The 20,942-nt window shown below is 35.7% G+C and overlaps 1 protein-coding gene across 2 annotated transcripts in view; it reads right to left on the reverse strand.

Annotated features, from left to right (window-relative positions):
- Nucleotides 1-13,408: 13,408 nt before the first annotated feature.
- The window catches only part of LOC149263756 (Golgi SNAP receptor complex member 1-2-like), a 258,445-nt gene continuing 250,911 nt past the window's right edge, over nucleotides 13,409-20,942 (reverse strand). For both annotated transcript variants that reach the window (XM_089426661.1, XM_089426655.1), the window contains exons 5-6: nucleotides 13,968-14,097; nucleotides 13,409-13,873 (exon numbers count right to left, since the gene is read on the reverse strand). In XM_089426661.1, coding sequence (XP_089282787.1) covers nucleotides 13,776-13,873; nucleotides 13,968-14,097 — 228 coding nt within the window. In that variant the 3' untranslated portion in view covers nucleotides 13,409-13,775. The remainder of the gene's footprint in view (nucleotides 13,874-13,967; nucleotides 14,098-20,942) is intronic.

A 20,942-nucleotide genomic window follows, 5' to 3' on the forward strand; every position in this document is an offset into this window, starting at 1 on the left:
GGTTTCTTATTTTAGCGAAAACATTGATCTAGGTCCAGCTCTAGGGTTTTATTCATAAACCCTAAGGATTTCTTATCCAAGCATGTTTAGCCTGCTAGGGTTTACAAACCCTATATTTCCCATTTTCATCTACATTGTTATTATATGCAATTTTTCTTCTCATATCCAAATGCTTGAAACCCTAGAATCTTTATTCCCTTTCCACATGTGATGAAATCCATAATTGTCATCAATCAATCAAGGATGTTCCATCAAATGATCATCCTTGGTCCTTCCAAACCAAGTAACTCGTCTTCCTCAAAATCATTGCAACAACATCAATACTTTTTCCTTAGAGACTTGGTCATCAATGATAGTGATCCCATTCTTCATTTTAATGTGCAAAGAATAGACTCCAACATTCTGGGTTGGGCATCCACTTAAACTTGTCACATTTACAAAATAGATCCCAACACCCAAAAACCCATAGCATCAGCAACAAAAAATATTAGCAGTAAATGCGATATTTTCTCTAGAAGTACATATGACATCAATACTTTGGAAGCTTAGATCTTTGCAACAATAAGTTCATATAAAAAACAAAAAAAACTTCAATCTAATATGTCTTCAATCATTTATATCCTTGGTCTCTTATAGTAATGATAGGACATTACTAGATATGCAAATGACTTGAAATTTTCAAGGGAGCTTTCATCTCTAAACTTGATGAGGAACTCAGTCTCTTCACACAGTGATAAAAAAATAAAATAAAATAAAATAAAAATCTTCACTTCCTTAACATGTTCATTCAATGTTCATTTTTTCTCAAAAATAGGCCTCATGTATCTACTTCTACGTTAACCTTCTATAGGACTGATATACCTTTAAAATTCTTATAAAGATGTTGAGATTTCCTTCATAATTTTTCTTATGCATGTAAGTTTAAGAGGATCTTTGAAAATGGCTTTAAGTCAGCCTAACCATTATCTAATTTAGGTTCATATTTCCTCAGACATTGGGATGAGTCTCATTATAGGTTAGCCTCAATCAATCTGAAATAGGCCTTAGGAATACACTAGGTCCAAGCCTCAAGAGGCTTCTACAACAATATTGAAGACAATAACCTCATAAATAACTCGACATACTTCAAACTACCTCCATCATAAATTTATGTTTGACTCAGTAGGCCCTTCAAGTTCTTATGATAGATATCAAATTTGTTGCGAAGTTTCCTTTACTCCAGTAAATAGGAAACTCAATGAAGATCAAACTTAAACTTTGATGCTCAGAAGAATCTCAGACTTAGTCCAAATTACTCCATAGTAGACCTTAAAGTAGTGCAAAAAATTTCCGAAATTTATGTCTTTGGAGAGATCCCAAATAATTCCACAGAAGTCTGCGAAGAAGGAGAGGTTGAATAGTACTTAGAACAAAGTTTATATAGCTACCAAATCACCCTAAAATTGTTTGCAACAAGCCTCAGGAATGAAACCGTATTTATCTCATAATTAGGCCTTGGATTAGCCTCATAACCCTAGCGAATAACCTCAGGATCACAGCAAGTGGATGCCACAGTCAGCTACAATGATTTGTGTCAAGAGGGCCGAATTTTTGCCTTAGGATGTCTACATCATGGGGTTGACAAACTCTGCCAGGAATATGACGAAATAGTGCACATAGACTCTATTCAAATCACTCGTCATTCAAATCACTCGTCAAACCTAGTGAAAAGTAATTAACCAAATAATTAAGTCACAAATAAAAGATGTGTGTGAACTTGATTGATCTCTTGAAATGAGGAGGGTTAATGCAAGCCCTAGCTTCAAACTTTGTTGACTTCTCCAAGGTTTCTCTTCCACCACAGCTCTGATACCATGTTGATTTTCCAGATTTCCTAGACTAATAATTACTTCCAATGATTTTATCAATTAATTTATCTCATATTCATGATCAAGAAATTACACATAGAAAGTCTTTAACAGTAAACAATAATGCTAGTAATATCAAGAAGAGATAGCCAAACAAGAGGATACAAAATTTAATTTGGGAAAACCCACATGGAGGAAAAACCCAGCAACCTTTTCCTTAAAGAAATTTGTCCATTCAACAAGGAGTACATCTGCTCTTTCTAATAAAAATAAGAAACAACAATAATCATAATCAAACCCAAGTCAAAATTGGTCAACCAACATAGAGAAGTCTCATAAATTTGATCAGCTTAAGCCTCAGAAAAATTTTCATTCTTTCCAATCCTAGATTAGGCCTCATATTCTTCCTTCTTTCTATCCCTAGATTAAGCCTCAAATTAGCCCGAAATTTTGCCTCAGATTGGTCCAAACTTTTTCTTAGAAGTGATTTGAATTCTTTCTCTATTGAGGAGGATGAATGGACTATATATAGGCATTTCAAGAACTTTAATGGGTGAGTCCGTTCATTGGGTCGATTTGACAAATGAAGGAGCCGACTTTACATTTTAGAGGCAAAATTCTTGTTTTTGAAATTTAAATTTTCTTATGAAACCAACTTGAAGTAGAATTTGCATTTGTCAATTTTGGAGGGCTAATGCAAATTATGAAGACCGACTGAAGCTAAAAAAACTCCAGCAGTGGATGCACAACACAAGTAGTTTGTCACATCCCCACTTATCATCACCCTTCCAAGGTAATTGTGTTATTTTTTTTAATTTAAATTATTTTTTCTTTTTTTTAATTTATTGTTTACTTAAAAAGAAAAGTATTTTTTTCCTTAGGTCAGGATTTTCCTTTTATTTTATTTCTTTTTTTAATTTTTTCTTTTAATTTTATATATTTATTTTATATTTTTTCTTATAACAGTGTTACATTTGCAAGACATAATTTTTAAAATGTTACAATTTTAAGCTCGAAAAAGAAGAAGATGCTACTAATAGATCCTCTTTGTGATTCTATAGTTGGTCATAAGATTTTAGTTCCAAACATAGAAGTTGTCAAGGCCACAATTTCGCAGAAATTCTTGTTTTATCCCCAAAAATTAGGGTGGCTTCTACTAGGAGTATCACTTTTTGATTTATGGGTCAATTTTAAGGTTTTTTGTTGCAATGGTACCAATTGTCAAGTCTGAAGGTTTCAAAGTTGTAGTTCTAACCTTGAAAATAAAAAAAGATGCTACTATTAGCACCACTTTTCAATTTGACGATTGATATTAAAAAAAAAAATTGACAACATTACATTGATATTAATGCCATGGTTGCAAAAGGTGGTGATTTTCACACTAAAAATTAAAAAAAAAAAAAGGAAAATAAAAACAAAACAAAACATAAAGAGGTGTTACTAGTAGTGCCACTTCAAAATGAGGGTTGATTTTGGTGTTTTTAGCCCAAAATTATAGATTTTTACAATAAGAGTTTTAATTTTAAGTTCACACTTCTCATAGGTCAATAATTATATTACAATTTTACAAGAATTTTTAAGTGATAATTGATGATTAATCAAGGAAAAATAAGAATATTGTCTATAAGAACAATAACTAATCAAGAATGACCATTAAGCCTTCCAATACCCTTAATCAACAAAAGTTAAACCAAATATAAACATTTAAAAAGTGTAGGATATCATACCCTATCAATAGTAAGATTCCCTTCAAAATGACCATTCCATGTGATACATGGTTACGATAAAATCACATTAGGTACCACTAATTGTAACTTTCAATGTAATAGAAATCTTATGGGATTAAAGTGGGTTTAATTGTTTAGTATAAGTATCTAGTAAAGTCTACATATTATAATTATAATGCAATGCACTTTACCATTTATACCCTATTTCATTTACATTTGATAAGGATATTATAATCTATTGTGTAAGTACTTTAGAATGCAATTCACTATAAACCTTAGAAATTTGAATCTTACTTATTCATATCTTATCAAGAATGACTAAAGCATCATAGCCTCTATCAGCAATGGGGAGAAATAACTAAATAATGATAAGAAATAGAATATTGAATAAAGACATTGTTATTCTTATAGTATTTATGATCTGTATTTACAATGAGGGAGAATTAGAATTGAACAAATATAGTTAAAAATTAGTTACTTTAAATAAATGTTTAACCTATTCTTATAGTATTTATGATTTGTATTTACAATGAGGGAGAATTAGAATTGAACAAATATAGTTAAAATTTAGTTACTTTAAATAAATGTTTAACTTAAAAATGAATTCCATAACTTTGCAAATGTTTGAACTTTTTATAAATTAAAAACTATTAAAATGCTTCATTTTTAAAGCAATATAATATAAGTTACTAAAGTCATAGTCATGTGTTGCTTATAGGCATACCATCCAAAATTTGCAATGGAAAATTTTGTCTTGTTTGTTTAGTTTAAACTCTTTTATAAATTGCAAACTATGAACCTTGGTTATTCACATCTTATTAAGAATGACTAAAGCATCATAGCCTTCATCACCAATTGGGGGAAATAATTATATAATTGATAAGATTTAGAATATCAAATAAAGAGATTGTTAATTTTTATAATATTTATGATACCTATTTACAATATAAGAGAATCAAGATCGAACAAACGTAGTTCGATTTGAATCTTAATTTCTTATTAAGAATGACTAATGCATCATAGCCTCCATCTCCAATGGGGGAAAATAACTAAATAATTTATAAGAAACGGAATATTGAATAAGGACATTGTTATTCGCATACTATTTATGATTTGTATGTACAATGAGAGAGAATGAGGATTAAACAAATTTAGTTCAAATTTAATTACTTTAAATAAATTTTTATAAAAATGAATTCCATAATGTTGCATGTGTTTCAACTTTTTTTAAATTACAAACTATAAGAATGTCTTCCTTTTCAAAGTAATATTATATAATGTATTAAGATCATAGTTGTATTTTTATTTATAGGAATATCATCCAAATATTTGCAATGGAAAATTTTGTCTTGTGTGCTCCTTCATGATGTTAGTGTAGTACAAGGTGTTTACAAGATTTCAGTATCTCTTTATAATAAGTATGTTTTATCAACTAGTCGGCCATAAGACAACATAAACATGTTTAAGATTACACATGTATATATTTTATTCATTTCATTATAATGAGATGTTTTGTCAAAAGATTCAAGTTCTATGTTGCAATCATGTTCAATTTCAATAAAGAGAAAAATTTGAAAATGAGAGACTTTACTTTTCATTCTATTTAACAAGGTTAGGCACCACAATCATAAAACAAAAAAAAATGAGTTCCACTAATAATTAATAATAGTATTAAGAAGAAAAAAGGATCCATGTACAAGAAAACTTTATAGGGATTAAAGACATTAAGCGCCAAATGTAGTGTTAATTTTCAACATTCAATTGTGGAATCAAGGAAAAGGATATCTAACCACTTTAAAGTGTGTTAGCAATCTTAAACTGAGGATCCATCTTATATTTGTTGAAATCATCCAAACACTATAGATAATGAATTATTTCCACTTCTTAAGATATTATGAGAGACCTAAAAAACTTGTCAAAAAAAATTGAAAATAAATATTGTTGTTATTATTACTACCTATAATTTAATACATTTATATGTATTTAGAGGTTCGCCTTTTCATTATTTCAATAAAAAGGACCTACATAAAATGATTCAACGAGTCCTTGTGGGACCAACCCAATGGGTTTGATATAATGATCCTAATGAATCCACATTACCCAAGGACCTATACAATACAAGCAATATGAGCTTGAATTATAAAAAATAAGTCTTTACATTATGAGAAAACCACATAACATAAAACTAACCAATGACGCATAATATAATGAATTGCATTCATTTAAGTGTTATAGCATCATATCTGATCACATATGATTGTGATGATTATATGGCATGGGTTCATTCTAGTATATCTATTACACTCGTACTCGCATATATAAGTGCACATTATATTAATGAAATGTAATATAAGGATTGGATTTTGGAAAGCATTGAAGCTAGAAAACAAGGCTTTAATGGAGTATTTAACTGATCAAACACCTTCCCTGGTGCGCTTGGTGTCATGGCTTCGAAAACCTTAGTTGTATGTATTGATCAAGGTATTCATGAAAATCAATTCAAGTTTATCATTCTAAGAATCAACTCCCTAAAGGACTCTTTCTAGGGGAGTTGTCTCAATTCATTGTAGATCTTTTTATCATTCTGAGAATCAAGTTAGAGCCATCAACCCCCAAATTTCCAACCTCATCTCTCCCAACACTAGTTCTAATTCATTTATGAGTGAACCATTGGCTTCTCCAAAAGTTTCCAATTCAAAACGAAAATGTAAGGTCATTTAAGACATTATTGCATAGTGATCCCACCAAGCTCTTGAACCAAAGAGTGTTAGGAGGGATAAATTGGCAATATTTTGTTTGTAGCTATCTCTTTCTCTCATGATTGTTGATTTTTGTATAGCATCAGGAGGTATTTCAGCATGGTAAGAGGCCTCCCAAATTGACCAAGGAAAACTGTGAAAAACGAAATTATAAGTTTACTTTTTTGGGGTTCATGTAGGCTCCAAGTTGACAAGTTAGCCCCACCATGAATGGGTGTGACCCTTGGTCAAACCCACTTGACAAGTATATATACATCAACATCATTTCAACTACCACCAACACAATATCTTCTACACAAGAGTAATCTGCACATGTGAACAGAAAAGGAACAAAGGATCTAAAGTTTGACTAAGTTTGACTGAATCCTAGTTTCACTGAAATCTAACAGTTCACTGAGGCTAACCACACGAATTTCTAATTGTAGGTCGAGTTGACTCCAGGCCTTGACTGTAGATTGACCACAAGCTAAAAATTTGATAGTTGACTAGCAGATATTTGAGTAGGTTTGACTTGTACATTGGGCTCGCTTTTTAGGACAAATTTCTAGAAAATTTATGTAATTGTGTACTTTGCTAAAGAACAATTTCTCCTAGAAGAAAAGTTGGGTTTTCTCCCAAGTTTGGGTTTCCCAAGGAAAATTTGTTGTCTCTATTATGCATGGTTGTCTCTTTATGTTCCTACTATTTTTCATTATATTACTGTTGAGATTTTGTGTATAATTGCTCAATGATATCAATGGCTTGAAAGATAATTTGATAAAGATCATTAGCAAGTGATTATCAAGTCAGACAAAAAGATTCTACTATTCATTCTTGTAGAAAATTCAACATGGTATCATAGGTTGGTAAAAGAATAGTCATCGAAGTAAGAAAACAACTCAGAAGAATCATAGCAAGTTGATCAAATAAAGAGGCTAGCAGCAATAGACAACCAGGGACATTTGAAATGAAACTTTGTGTATCCACATTATTTCAGCAATTAGGCTTCGTCATATCTTTCATACAATGTATTGAGATCACTTCAATGGGAATACTCATACCCATACAATTTGAGGAAGTCCAGCTGGAAGAAAAGAGACTTTAGTACAACACAAGTTCTCATCATGTGACCAATTCCTAAGCAGAATCCAAATTAGAATTGCATTGGATACAATTGAAAGGAGACTAGATTACATATGGTTGTGTTGAAGCAACAATCTAGGGCCAAGCATTAAATAACCATTGAAACCATTTATAGAGGTACTTGAATTAGCAATTTGGAGTCACATGAGGTCTAAAATATTTCTTCTAAGGAATATAATAAAATAGTAATGGAAATAATAAAATAAACTTAGATAACATCATTAAAATTTAGAAGAAAAAACTACTTTTCAACTCATATTTTCAACTTATCTCCCTACGGTTTTACTCAAATTTCGACCGGGACTACTTGTTGGCCGCAAAATTTAATTATTCATCCAAGAAATACCCATGTTGCATACTTTTGATGGACTCTGCTACATGAAAAATCAGAAATACATGAAATCACGTTTTTTAATGTATTTTTCATTTTTCATGTAGCAAGGTCCATTGAAAGTATGCAAAATGGGTACTCCTTGGATAAAAAATTAAATTCTACATCCAAATGCGTTCTCCCGCTCGAAATTTGAGTAAAATCTTAGGGATATAAGTTGAAAATACGAGTGGAAAAAAATGTTTTTTTATTTATTTTTATTTTTTAGTCTTTTTATTTTTTTACTCCAAAAATAGTGAATCATCCCCATAGTTGACATCATCATCTTGAATCCTATTTGTTCTTATAAAGTTGATTTTGATTGTACATTTTTATTTTGAGGCTCATTTTTTACATCGAAATTTCTGTAATGAGAACATGCTACCGTCAAGAACCAAAGAAGGAAGAGGTACAACATATGCCTATTGTAAATACAAGAACAATTATTGATAACATTAAACCAAGATGGAATGATGGCAAAATGAGCCCATATTTGGGCATTTTGAGGAAGGTTTTGAGAATCATGTGTCAGATAACCTAAAATGGTTGCTATAGCTGAAGATTGTAATGTACTCAAGAAGGAGAATGTTGTTGTCATTTTTATTCATTATTTTCAGTCCGTTGTCCCAGAACTGTCGCAGTCAGTGGCTTTAAAGACAAAGCATGGCACAAACATGTATGTTCTTTGTTTTAGGGTTGTTCTTTCCCTAGGAACACAACCGCAGCAAGACGAGGTTGAAGGCCTCAAACATTGAGGACAGACAATCGAGAACCTTTTGAGGGAACTGAGTTTGTTTTTATTCATCATGGAGTCTTTATGCTTTGTTAAGATCTTGAAAACTCAAGAAAAGAATGAGTTTCAAGATCATTTAAGCCAGAGGGAGTCGAGGAGAAAGCCTCGCTCACCTACTTTTTACAAGGTAAGAAATTCCAATGATGAGGCTAGATAAGCTCTATAGACACACAAAAGCATAAGGGAGTGCCCAAAACTTTGAGTACACCTCGTACAAAGATATACACTTGCGATTTTGATCCATGATGTTGGCTTAAAGGACATTAGAGTTTGGCAAGTTGCTTGTGACCCACAATTATAATTTTTCAAATTCACAGGTGGTCAACGTTCTTCAATGATTTGAGATGTTGTGACAGCATCTTGTGATGAATCAATGACAAAAAAATTTCAAGAGACAATATAGATCATGACTATAGTGGTTATAATTTGCACATGACAAGTTTTATGAAATTGCAAAGGGCATCAATAGGTGTCCTTATGATTGTGTGTTACAAAAGATGGAAGACTTAAGGTTTGTAAACCCTAGAGCAAGACTTGGAGTATTGAAATCAAGTAAAGTTGGTGTAATACATACTCGACAACATATTGAATGACTTGGTACTACCTTGTTGATGAACCTTTGGTGTCGCTAGATAGCTCAATGAATGGCTTGCTAAGACTAATCCACATAATGAAGATACCCTCGCCCTTATAGATCATATACAGAAGGAAAGCAACATTAGCAACTGATGTTGAGGACAAGGAGATTACAAATTGACTTCGTTGATTTCTATGAGGCAAGGATCAGGAGGGAATGGACAATTCCCTAAAATCCTCAATAGTTTCTTTATAAAGAGATAACTACTTCATATCTTTTTCCCTTGATTATTGTTATTTTTCCTTGATCAGCATCTTCTATTTGTACTTTTTGCTTGGTTATGTGTGTTTCTTCCATAACCTCTTGAATGAGGTTCGCAAGCACATCGTGAACGCAGCGCTGCCAAGGCAATGATTCTAGCAGCGTCAAGAAGAATGAAGCAAAGTTTGTGACAAGAGGGTTTTCCCAGTAAGAGGGAGTGGACTACCACAAGAAGACCTACTTTAGAGTAAAAGGGAGTTGGCCTCGAAAATTGAAATGAAAAATTATAGCAAATGAATTATTTCATGGGATTGGAGATTGAAACTTGTTGAATCCCATGTTGTACAAGCAGTTGATTAGATTTGTGAAGTACATGGTTAACACCAAGCCATATATTTGCTTTGCATTGAACACCCTAAACCAATTTATAGTTGAGTCGAGGCACATACAGTGGATAATAGCAAAGCATGAGGTACCTATGTTGTACAATTGGATGTGATTTGAGATATGTCTCATGAGGTGAATTCTTTGCAGTGATATCACAAGTCATGAAGCAATGAGGCATCAGAAGTCAAAAGACATGGTCGGGTCACTTCATCGAAGACATAATGCAAAGAGGAGCAGTAGAGCTCCAATGCATATAAACATATGAGTAGATCATGGACGAAGGCGAGCTTAGTATGACGTTGAATTTCTCCCTCATTGGAAGGTAATGATGAGGTCTTTGTAGGATTGGGTTGATCATCTCTTGAATCCATAAAGGACTATGGTTGGGTTATAAAGGACTTCAACCAAGAGGGGATGAATACATTAAACTTTGAAGCTAGAACGAATTGGCTGTCATAAATGACTTTGACCAAAAAAGTGAATGACCCAAGGCAATTACAAGGGCAATAATAGGAAACATTCAGCTTGTAAGCCAAAAGGACTTGCCTAGGTTGACCAAGAGGTGAATAACTTAAGGAAATTATAATATTGGACAAATCTTCTCCTTAGAAGCCAAAACGATTCGGTTGTCAAGACTTGGCTAGGTCGACCAAAGGAGATAGATGTAATTCACCTTTGAAGCCAGAGATATTCACACATGTGAAAAGAAAAGAAGCACAAGATCTGAAGTTTAACTGAATTTGACTAAATCCTAGTTTGACCGAAATTTGACCATTCATTGAGTCCGACCGCGCGGATTTCTAACTACAAACATTGACCACATGTCAAGTTGATCGCAAGCCTTTTAAGGCAGATTGACCACACACTGAAATTGACAGTTTGACTGGTGTTAACTTTTTTGTTATTGGGTGGTTTGACTGATTGATATTTAACTAGGTTTGACCAGTACTTTTGGCTTGGTTTTTGGCACAAATTTCTAGAAAATTTACATAATTGTGTACCTTGTTGAATACTTGGATTTTCTCCCAAGTTTGGGTTTCCCAGGGAAAATTTGTTCTCTACATGGCTGTCTCTCTATGCTCCTACTATTTTTTATTATATTATTGTTGAGATTTTCGTTGTATAATTGCTCAATGATATCAATGGCTTGAAACATAATTTAATAAAGATCATTAGGAAGTAATTATCAGATCAGAAAATCAGATTCAATTATTCATTCTTCTAGAAAACTCAACAATGATGGCCAAGGTTTTTTGTTGTGATATATTTTCTATTCTAATGTAGAAGGGAACTTGTAGGTCCTCTCTTTTTTATGTCGGTATGAAAATTTTTGAGCTTCTAAATGTATATAGGGGGTCATTGCAATCTTGTAATACTGGATCTTTATGATGTACATACTTTGCCATCCAAAGGCCCATAGGGTCCACTAATGTATCTTATTTGAGTTAAATTTAAAAATAGATATAAATATAAATAAAATAAAAAGTCTAACATATGAAAGTTCATAACAACAATGTACATAAATATCAAGAATGACAATCTTAAAAGTATTACAATATATGATAATATAAGACATCTAACTGTAAACTTAGTTGTTAATGAGAAAACGACAAATACAAGATTTGATGGTAAAAATCATTTTATATTTGCAAGGTTACCAAAGAAAATACCGCATAGCAATGTTTTATGTGAATCATAAACATAGCACAAGCATCCTTGGGTGGCCTCATAAGTCTATACAAAATTGAATCCTAAGGATGGACCTCAAAGGCAAGGAGACTTCTTTGTTGAAAATGTTTGCACATACAACACAATTTTTTTTGGTCTTATAAAAAGTCCATAACTTTTTTAACAAGCTTCATTTTATCACTATTGACATGTTTAGATTTAGCATCATGCAAATTCATTGACGCATGCTCTGAAAGGGGTATTTATTCCACCAAAGTCACCCAAAACTATGCTTGGCCCCAACATTCTTGCATGCACTAGCACATCTACAAATGTGAATACAAACACTAACATCTCAATGGAAAGACTCAACAATTCGTAGCAACTATATTAACTAGCTACCTTCACCAGCAAGGAAATCAACACTGAACACTGAACAGAAATCCATAATATTTATCTATCCAAATTGACATTAAATAAACATTCAATTAAATGGTGGCCAAAGGATGTTTTTAAAAATGGCTAAGCCTTTATATTGACCTAATAGGTATGCATATAGTCCTCTATATGTTTCTCACCGTATACCTCGTTGTCTCCCACCGGCATTGTATTGTTTCGAGAACTTTGGAACAACTTCATACCAAGCATTTTCTCCTTAAGGAGGTAAGGAAAGGATCTAGCCGCATGAATGGACAACACTTTCTATTAGGAGGTAACGTACTAGCATTACAAATATATATTTGGAAATATAACGTTTCTTGCTCAACTTAATTGTTTGAAAAGATACCAAGATACATTTTGCAGCTATGGTTACAACATATTTGGAAATACAATGTTTATTGTTCAACTTATTCGTTTGAAAAGATTCCATTAACATTTAATAGCCTTGGTTAGGAAAAGCCCATGGATTACAACACTTTCTATTAGGAGGTAACGTACTAGCATTACAAATATATATTTGGAAATATAACGTTTCTTGCTCAACTTAATTGTTTGAAAAGATACCAAGATACATTTTGCAGCTATGGTTACAACATATTTGGAAATACAATGTTTATTGTTCAACTTATTCGTTTGAAAAGATTCCATTAACATTTAATAGCCTTGGTTAGGAAAAGACCATGGATTACTTCGTCGCTGATTGCCCTCAGTCGCATGTAGAACAAACCATTGAACATGAAATGGGCACGAAAATTCTCCCTTCCTTCTTGTAATGACCCCATAGAAGTAGGAGAATATCTTAATTATTTAGTTAAAAGCAGATTCTGGGGCATAAAAGATGCAACACATACATCCGGGACATGCACCCAGCTAAATTATCCCATAGAAACCTGACCCCCAAGGTTAGTGGCTTCATAATACACATGTAGTTTTTAAATGTTGGAGGGGAATATAGTCATATTATTTGGACGGAGTCAGGCAGGGTTCCAAATGGATGACTTCGGACTTTAGCTTCACGCCTGAGGGTGCACAAAAGATTTGGGAAGTTTGCAATCTAGTTTATGCTGCCTGTTCCATGATTTCCCTACCCATAAGAATATGTATAATCAACAAAATGCCGGTGATGGAACACAACCTCTGGCATAATATTACTCCCTCTTAACTTTCATAGTATGCAGTAGGCTGTTTGAGGAAAGTTGCTATGAAAACAATGTTTTCATTGCAAACAAAAAGACAAAGAGACCAAGTTTTCATTTTTTTCATTGTGCAAAACAATACGATACGTTAAAAGGTAAAAAAAAATGTATGAAATTAGGTGATATCTTCAGATTACATATCTGAATAAAAATATGATAGTCATTGGTCAACCATGGCTGATGCTACCAACTTAAATTATTAACATGTTATTCAACATTCTATCAGGTAGACATCTGTGGTGGAGCATTTCAGTCTGATAGGAACAGAAATTACTGCATATCATTTAATCATTGAGCTATAAAATTTCAAACGATGATAGGTAGTTGGGCTCAATATTATGAATGTTTACAAGAGAACAAACCAACCAAAAGAATTTTAGATGTGCATATAGTAGGCAGAGCCGATATGCTGCCAATTGTAATAACTATATAATGATGATTACTGTATTGGGCAGCATATTCGTCCAGTTACTCGGAACATAAACTAATAAATGAATAAAAGCCTAACAAAATACATGGACAAATCTTGGCTTCCAAATATCATTTTCATGACACTTCAATTCAAGATGTCAAAACCATATCTCGACAAAGATGATACCCATATTTTTATATGGTCAATCAATGATTTCATTTAGCAATCCAGTAAAGAATGAGGAACAACGTGCAACCAGCAATCACGGCTGAGAGAATGAGTGTATCTTTGGAACGTTTCCTTTTGATGGCTCCTGCATAACTCAGAAAGTGGATCTAAAATGGTTATCCCAAAAATTTAGAAGTTAGAGTACTGGAAAACCAAACCATTATTATTGAGCGAGTTACCTAACAAGCCACGAATAACTGGAAATCTGTCACTTAATTGCTTGACTTTCCCCTGAATTTCAGCGAACAAGGTTCTTTGGGAGCTTAGTACACTTCTGGTTGCTTGCGCTTGACCAATCACATCATCAATCTGAAAAAGGCAAATTTGTAACTAAATTTATTTGATAAACTAACTAAAGGAAAAATTTCAGTTCGACTTGCCTACAAGGTATCCATTTCGAATGCATTAAGTCCTACAATCCTATCCAAGGGAAACTAACTAAACTTCTTATGTATTATAAGGGTAGTAGTAACTAACAAATCTTAAAGAAAAATATTAAGAGTAAGCAGAAATTCATCTCCATTCATTTATAATCTTGGTAATTTGAACATTTTCCTTAGTTGCAAATTTGGATTTCATCTTCAGGTGTCATTCTTCTGTTCCCATTTTTGGATACCAGCAACTAAAAAGATAGAAGACTTCAAATTATAACGCACTTAGTTGGATGAAAAGGAACGTTGTCATCAGATGCTAAATGGGTTTCTAGTGCAACAATTTCCTATTTAGAGAAGAATCAAGGACACCTTTCTCTTAAGCAAGGGGGAACCTTGAACGTATTCATATTTACTGTTGTGTAATATTTCATGCATGGTATTGGAACCCCCAATTTTTAAAACCGCTCACAAAAACCGATTACCAGTCCAACCGGCCGGTTAGCTGGCCTGCCGGTCGGAACCGGCCTAAAAACCCGGTTAACCTTGCCTTGTGACCGAAATTTAGCCCTAACCGGTCAAAACCGGCCGGTTTAGGACGGAACCGGCCGGTTTCGGTTCCGTCCTAAACCGGCCGGTTTATGGCAAGCCCACCATAACTTATGAAAAAGCACAGGCAGTTTGTGGTTTAGGGGTTTTGGGGGGGAGGGAAAGGTATTTTCCCTCCAAAAAGGCCCTCTCCAAGCTATAAGAGACCCCTCTCACTCTCATTTGTCTCACACAACTGATTTGGAGTGTTTGTGAGTGTTTGTGAGTTTGTTTGTGAGCTTGGAGAGTGTGGAGTTTATGCTGAAGTAGTCATCTTGGAGTTGGAGTTGGAGCTATTTTGGAGAAAGTGTGTAGCTGTCAGTGGAGTTGCCATCTTCAAGAGGAGGCTAAGGGAGCTAGTTTGCATTTCCAGGTAAGGATTTGCACTTGATAATTCCTCATTTGAGTCTGCTGTCCATGAATTTTTTTTTTGTGTTATAAACTTCTCACTTCTATGATCTACCATCCAGGGAGTCATCATGCCTCCAAAAGCCGAAGATACTGCATGGGCTCATTGTGATATGATTGATGGCAAAATGATCTGCAAATATTGCCAAAAATCCATTCAAGGAGGGGGTATTAACAGGTTCAAGCAACACTTGGCTGGGATAGGAGGCCATGTAAAGCCATGTGGAGCACCAAATGAAATAATAGGGCATATTAGGGCAGAATACCTTCAGAAGTTTGAGACTCAAGTCACTGAACCAATAGAGAAGTTTGTGGCTACACAGTTTGGGAGTCGAGACTCAACCAACTGAGTTTGATCATGATGACTGAGACTCATGAGAAGTTTCAACTTCAAGTGATAATGTTGATCACAATTATAGTATTACTATTATCATATATGTAGAGTCTAGACTGAAGTCTTGTAGTAGGCCACTAGCCCCATAGTTTGTAGGCTTTATTTTTGCACTCCAGTGGCCATTTAGAGCCTCATTGCTTATGTATTTTGTCGATGATATGTATTGCACTCGGTGCCATTTTGATATATTCACCTTTAAGGCTTTACATGGTATATCAATGAGCAATCTTTGCATATTTTGTCTCTATTGGCTTGGAATCATGGTTTTAAATCTTAAAAATAGTTTTTTTCATTAAAAAATAATTATTTAATGTATTTTTCTAAAACCGGTTCGTTTAGACCAAACCAGTCCCGGTTAGACCGGTTCCGGTCGGTAAACCGGTTCATTAGGTGGACCGGTCCGGTCACCGATTCCGGTTTTAAAAACTATGTTGGAACCTACGTCTAAATGCCATTGTGAATCAAGTGGAGGTAAAAGACACTTTTGAGTCTATCTCATTTACTCATGTTTTCCGTGAATTTAACACTTGAGCAGATATTTTATCTAAAGCAGCTTTGATCATGCAAGAGGGTAGTCTACTTGTACTTGAGTTCAGAGGAGCCACTTTCATTTCAGGATGTGTTCAAGCCTTGAAATTTGTGGAGAGGCTAGAATACATGAGATCTCCAAAACCCAGAGATCATTTTTGGAAATTCCACCTAGAAATGACTTAATTAGATTATTAACCAGTTTTTAAATATTTCCTAAGTCTAAACTTAAACTTAGGGAATATGGTTAATTAATCCATATTAATTAAGTCAAGGCGTGAATGATCTAGAAACTCACACGAATTGATCCAGAGATGATCCTAGCCATCAATTATGTTTTAATATAGGTCGTTGGTACTCCAACAGAGGATTATAAGAGGAGATCATGTGGTGATGGAGAAGAGACTTGAGAGGTTCGATTTTTTAGCAAATCGATTTCCAGAGTAGCAACAGTTAGTTGCCGAAGAGAGAGCTAGAGATCGAAGCAATGTGAGAGGGGCAAAGACAGTGAAGCCGTAGGAAGATTTCCAAATCATGTGAGTGCATTTGCAGAGAGGCTAAAGGCTGGGGCACAGCAGTAGCCTCTACAGGCAGTTTCAATTCTGCTGGGGAAAGACGAGTTTCAGTGTCAGATGCTAGACAGAGATTTCAAAGGCCAGGAGAGACATTTTCCCAGACAGCAGCAAACCAGACGACTTGAAGAGTGGTTGATTCAAGTTGTGTGTCGAAGGGACTACGCTAGGGTAGCGCAGTAGCTGCGCAGAGCCATTTTTGACAGCTCACAGCTATGGTCAGAGCCCGGATTTGCCTATGGGGTGAGGAGGAAATTTCCTCACTAGATTCTTGTCATTGTTTTATCTATAGGATTGCCAGTATTCGACCTTCAGATTGTTCTCACATTATTTCACTGCTGCTTAATAATAAAACCCTCAGCTGCTGCACCGGTTTTTCCAAGTTGGGTTTTTCTGAGGTCCAAAAATAATCGTGTTATTTTATGTGTGCTAGAATTTCTTCCAGAGTTTATTCTTCCTCAGTTTTATTTGTGTAGGTTGCATTGCGATTTATTCAATATTTGTTGTAGCAAACGGTAAATAAATTGTTAAATTAAATTAACAATTAGGAGAATAATTTCCAGTTGCTGCAATAGGATTCCAGTGTGGAATTTTCACATGGTAGCAGAGCATAGTTGATCAGTCGAAGAGCTTAGAGACAAAGAGAGAAGGAATTTCGCTGCTCATTGTGGGTAGCAGGTCAAAAATCCCAAGGTCAGCACAGTCATTCTGCCAGGAGGCTGAGTTGCTTGAAGAAGTACGATTTTTCTAAGAGGGGCAGAAAAATTCGATCTTTCTAGATTGTGTGATTCCAGAGGCAAAGGGAGCAGCCCAGTTTTTTCGTTGAGCATATTTCTCACTGGGCGCAGTGATTTTTGCAATAGTTTGCCAAAGCAAAGCCAGCATCGAGTGGAAGGAAGAAGAGCACACACAAAGGGAAAATTTTCCTCAGGGAACTTCTAGTCTCAAGAAGTTCAAATTTTCCTTGCAAATCAGCAGTCGTTGCGAGCAGATCTTCTCACTCCACAAAGGAGTTTGAATAGCATAGAAGCAGTTGAGCAGAAGGAAAGAGGAGATTTTCGACATTTGTTGAGATGGCCACTGTTGGGCTTTGTGATCAAGACAGGTTGGATGGGGCTTCCAACTATATCATCTGGAAGGAAAGGATGTCCTTCCTTCTAGATGAATATGGCCTAAAAACATATATTGATGTAGTGGTAGTAGTTCCCCAAGACGCAGATTACCTAAAGGAGTATAGAAAGGAGATGGCACGGGCGAAACGATTGATCTTAGATGGAGTCTGGGATCATGTGGTTTCTCACATAGTTGGCAAAGATATTGCCAAAGAGATGTGGGATGTCTTCTCTACATTGTACTAGGGTACTTTCGAGCATCAGAAGATGTACCTAGAGGAGAAGTTGAGGTGTGTACGAATGCAAAAGGGGGGAGGCATAGACCCCTTCCTCACCAGGGTTCAAGAGGTCTGAGACCAGTTGTCAGTTGTTGGGGCAGTGCTTCAACCCACGGAGCTAGTGTGATTGGCACTCAACAGTGTCTCAAAGGAGTCGCAGGTATTCGTCCAAAGTATCTTGGGCATAGATACCTTGGCAAGGTGGGACAGGATGTGGGCCGATTTGCAGCAAGAGGAATTAAGGCGAGCTCTTCTAAAGAGTTCCATCAGTGGCAGCAACAGCAGATTGAAGCAAGTGAAGGAGGAGGAGAATGTGGCCCTCCCATCGAAGGGTCCCAATCAAGGATAGGGAGAGCAGAGGAAGAAGAAGAAGGACCTGTCAAAGGTCAAGTGCTTCATATGTGGTGAGCTTGGTCACTACAGTACCCAATGTCCTCTCAAGAAGAAGGGCAAGGAGGAGAAGAAGGACCAACAGGCAACTTCAGCAAAGATCGACAGGCTATCCTCCAGGCTGCAGGAAGACTTCACCATGTTTGCTAATATACCTCTAGGAGTAAGGTGGGGAAATTTGGTGTTGTAGCCCCAAAGCGCTACAGATGGGTAGGATCCTTGAGGAGTCCACCTCATGGATCAATTACCTTGCTACAGGGGCACACAGTATTCAGTAGCAGGATGGATCAATGACAGTTAATGCAGTCATATGTCAGAGTGACAGTTGCAGAGACTAGTAGCAGTCAGATGCTGGGAAGCACAGTGCAGAGTTGGCAGTAGTGCAATTGGCACAGTGCAGAGTCAGCAGCAACGCAAATTCTTCAGTGACAGTGCAGATACTAGCAGCAGTCAAAGACTCAGGTGACAAGTGCATTATGCTGATCACAGTTGATTCAGTATTTTGGATGTTTTTCAGTGGCAGATGTTGCAGTTGCAGTAGCAACAGATGATAGGAAGTTGCAATGCAAACACAGTGTTGGCAGCAGTTCAACAAAGTTCAGCACAAATGCAGCGTAAATCAGAGTTGCGCAATGGTTGGTCGGCAAATGGCCAGACATCAGCAGCATGACAGGAGATGATGTAGAGACAAGGTGTTGCTACAGGATGTGCAGTAGAGCACTAGAACACATTCCTCGCTAAGAGGAAGGATGTGCAATAGAGCACTAGAACACATTCCTCACTAAGAGGAAGTGTTAATTTTTGTAGCATCAGATGTGTTCTAGCCTTGAAATTTTCTGGAGAGGCTAAAATACATGAAATCTCCAAAACCCAAAAATCGTTTTTGGAAATTCCGCCTAGAAATGACTTAATTAAATTATTAACCAGTTTTTAAATATTTCTTAAGTCTAAACTTAGGAAATATGGTTAATTAATCAGTATTAATTAAGTCAAGGCGTGAATGATCTAGAAACTCACACAGATCTATCCAAAGATGATCCTAGCCATCAATTATGTTTTAATCTTGGTCGTTGGTGCTCCAACAAAGGATTATAAGAGGAGATCGATGTAGTGATGGAGAAGAGACTTGAGAGGTTCGATTTTTGAGCAAATCGATTTCTAGAGTAGCAGCAGTCAGTTGCCAGAAAGAGAGAGATCGAAGCAGTGTGAGAGGGGCAGAGATAGTGAAGTCGAAGGAAGATTTCTAGATCCGATGAGTGCATTTGGAGAGAGGCAAAAGAACCACAGAGAGGTTGGCGCAGGGGCAACACAGTAGCCTCTAGAGGCAGTTTTGATTTTGCTAGGGAAATACGGCATGAGGAGTGGTTGATTCAGACTATGTGCAAAAGGGACTGCGCTAGGGTGGCGTAGTAGTTGCATAGAGCTAGTTGGGACAGCTCACTTGGAGTTGTGGTAAGAGCCCAGATTTGCCTGTGGGGTGAGGAAATTTCATCACTAGATTTTTGTCAGTGTTTTATCTGCAGGATTGCCAATATTCGACATCCAAATCGTACTCAAATTATCTCACTGCTGCTTAATAATAAAACCCTCAGCTGTTGCACCATTTTTCCCAAGTTGGGCTTTTCCAGGGACTTTCGTCCAAAAATAATTGTGTTATTTTATGTGTGTGCGCTACAATTTCTTCCAACGTTTATTCTTCCACAGTTTTATTTGTGTAGGTCACGTTGTGATTTATTCAGTGTTTGTTGTAGCAAACAGTAAATAAATTGTTAAATTAAATTAACAATTAGGAGAATAATTTCCAGTCGCTGCAATAGGATTCTAGTTTGGAATTTTCACCAGTGTTCCACGGGGACGCGTCCCCCAGGGTCGGGTGCGCACACCCCTCGCACCCAGGAAGGGGGGGGTGTCTGGGGAAAAGTTTCCCCATGTCCCCCTCTTGGGGAGACACAGGGAGACGTAGGGGGGACGTTTCCCCAGTGTGGGGGACGCGACTCCCCAAAAGGGGGACGCCCCTCAAAATGGGCTATGCGTCCCCCCTTAAATTTGCTTGTAAACAATGATTTATGACAGGGAAAACCTAGTATTTGACCATATTTCCCTACTAATACTATGCAATTCATGGTAATGTTAAATTCTTAAAGTAAAAGTGACATTCTCCTTTATCTTTCATTTTCATCATTTTACTTAAATTTTTAACATTACCATCAAATGACCCAAAATGTTTGAGAGTCGTTCCGACCTCATTGGATTTCATATGGAGAAAGTAGAATTTTATTCTCACTCAAAATCCAGCAGACTTAACAGTTTTTCACGAATTCAGGATTCGATGGATTGCAATGTTTCCATTGCATTTTGTCATGTACAAGGGTATGGAATTAGTATTTAATCAAGAGCATCAAGCCCTCTGTGTACTTTAGAGTGACTTTTAGACTCATCACTCCATTGTTTTTGAGTTTTAGTTATATCAATTTACTATTTCAGTCTTTAGATTTCAATATCTATTATAGTCT

This window comes from Pinus tabuliformis, chromosome 6 (genome assembly GCF_031772625.1).
Source record: "Pinus tabuliformis cultivar Carrire ecotype Pingquan chromosome 6, CPIR1, whole genome shotgun sequence".
NCBI classification, from domain to species: Eukaryota; Viridiplantae; Streptophyta; class Pinopsida; order Pinales; family Pinaceae; genus Pinus; species Pinus tabuliformis.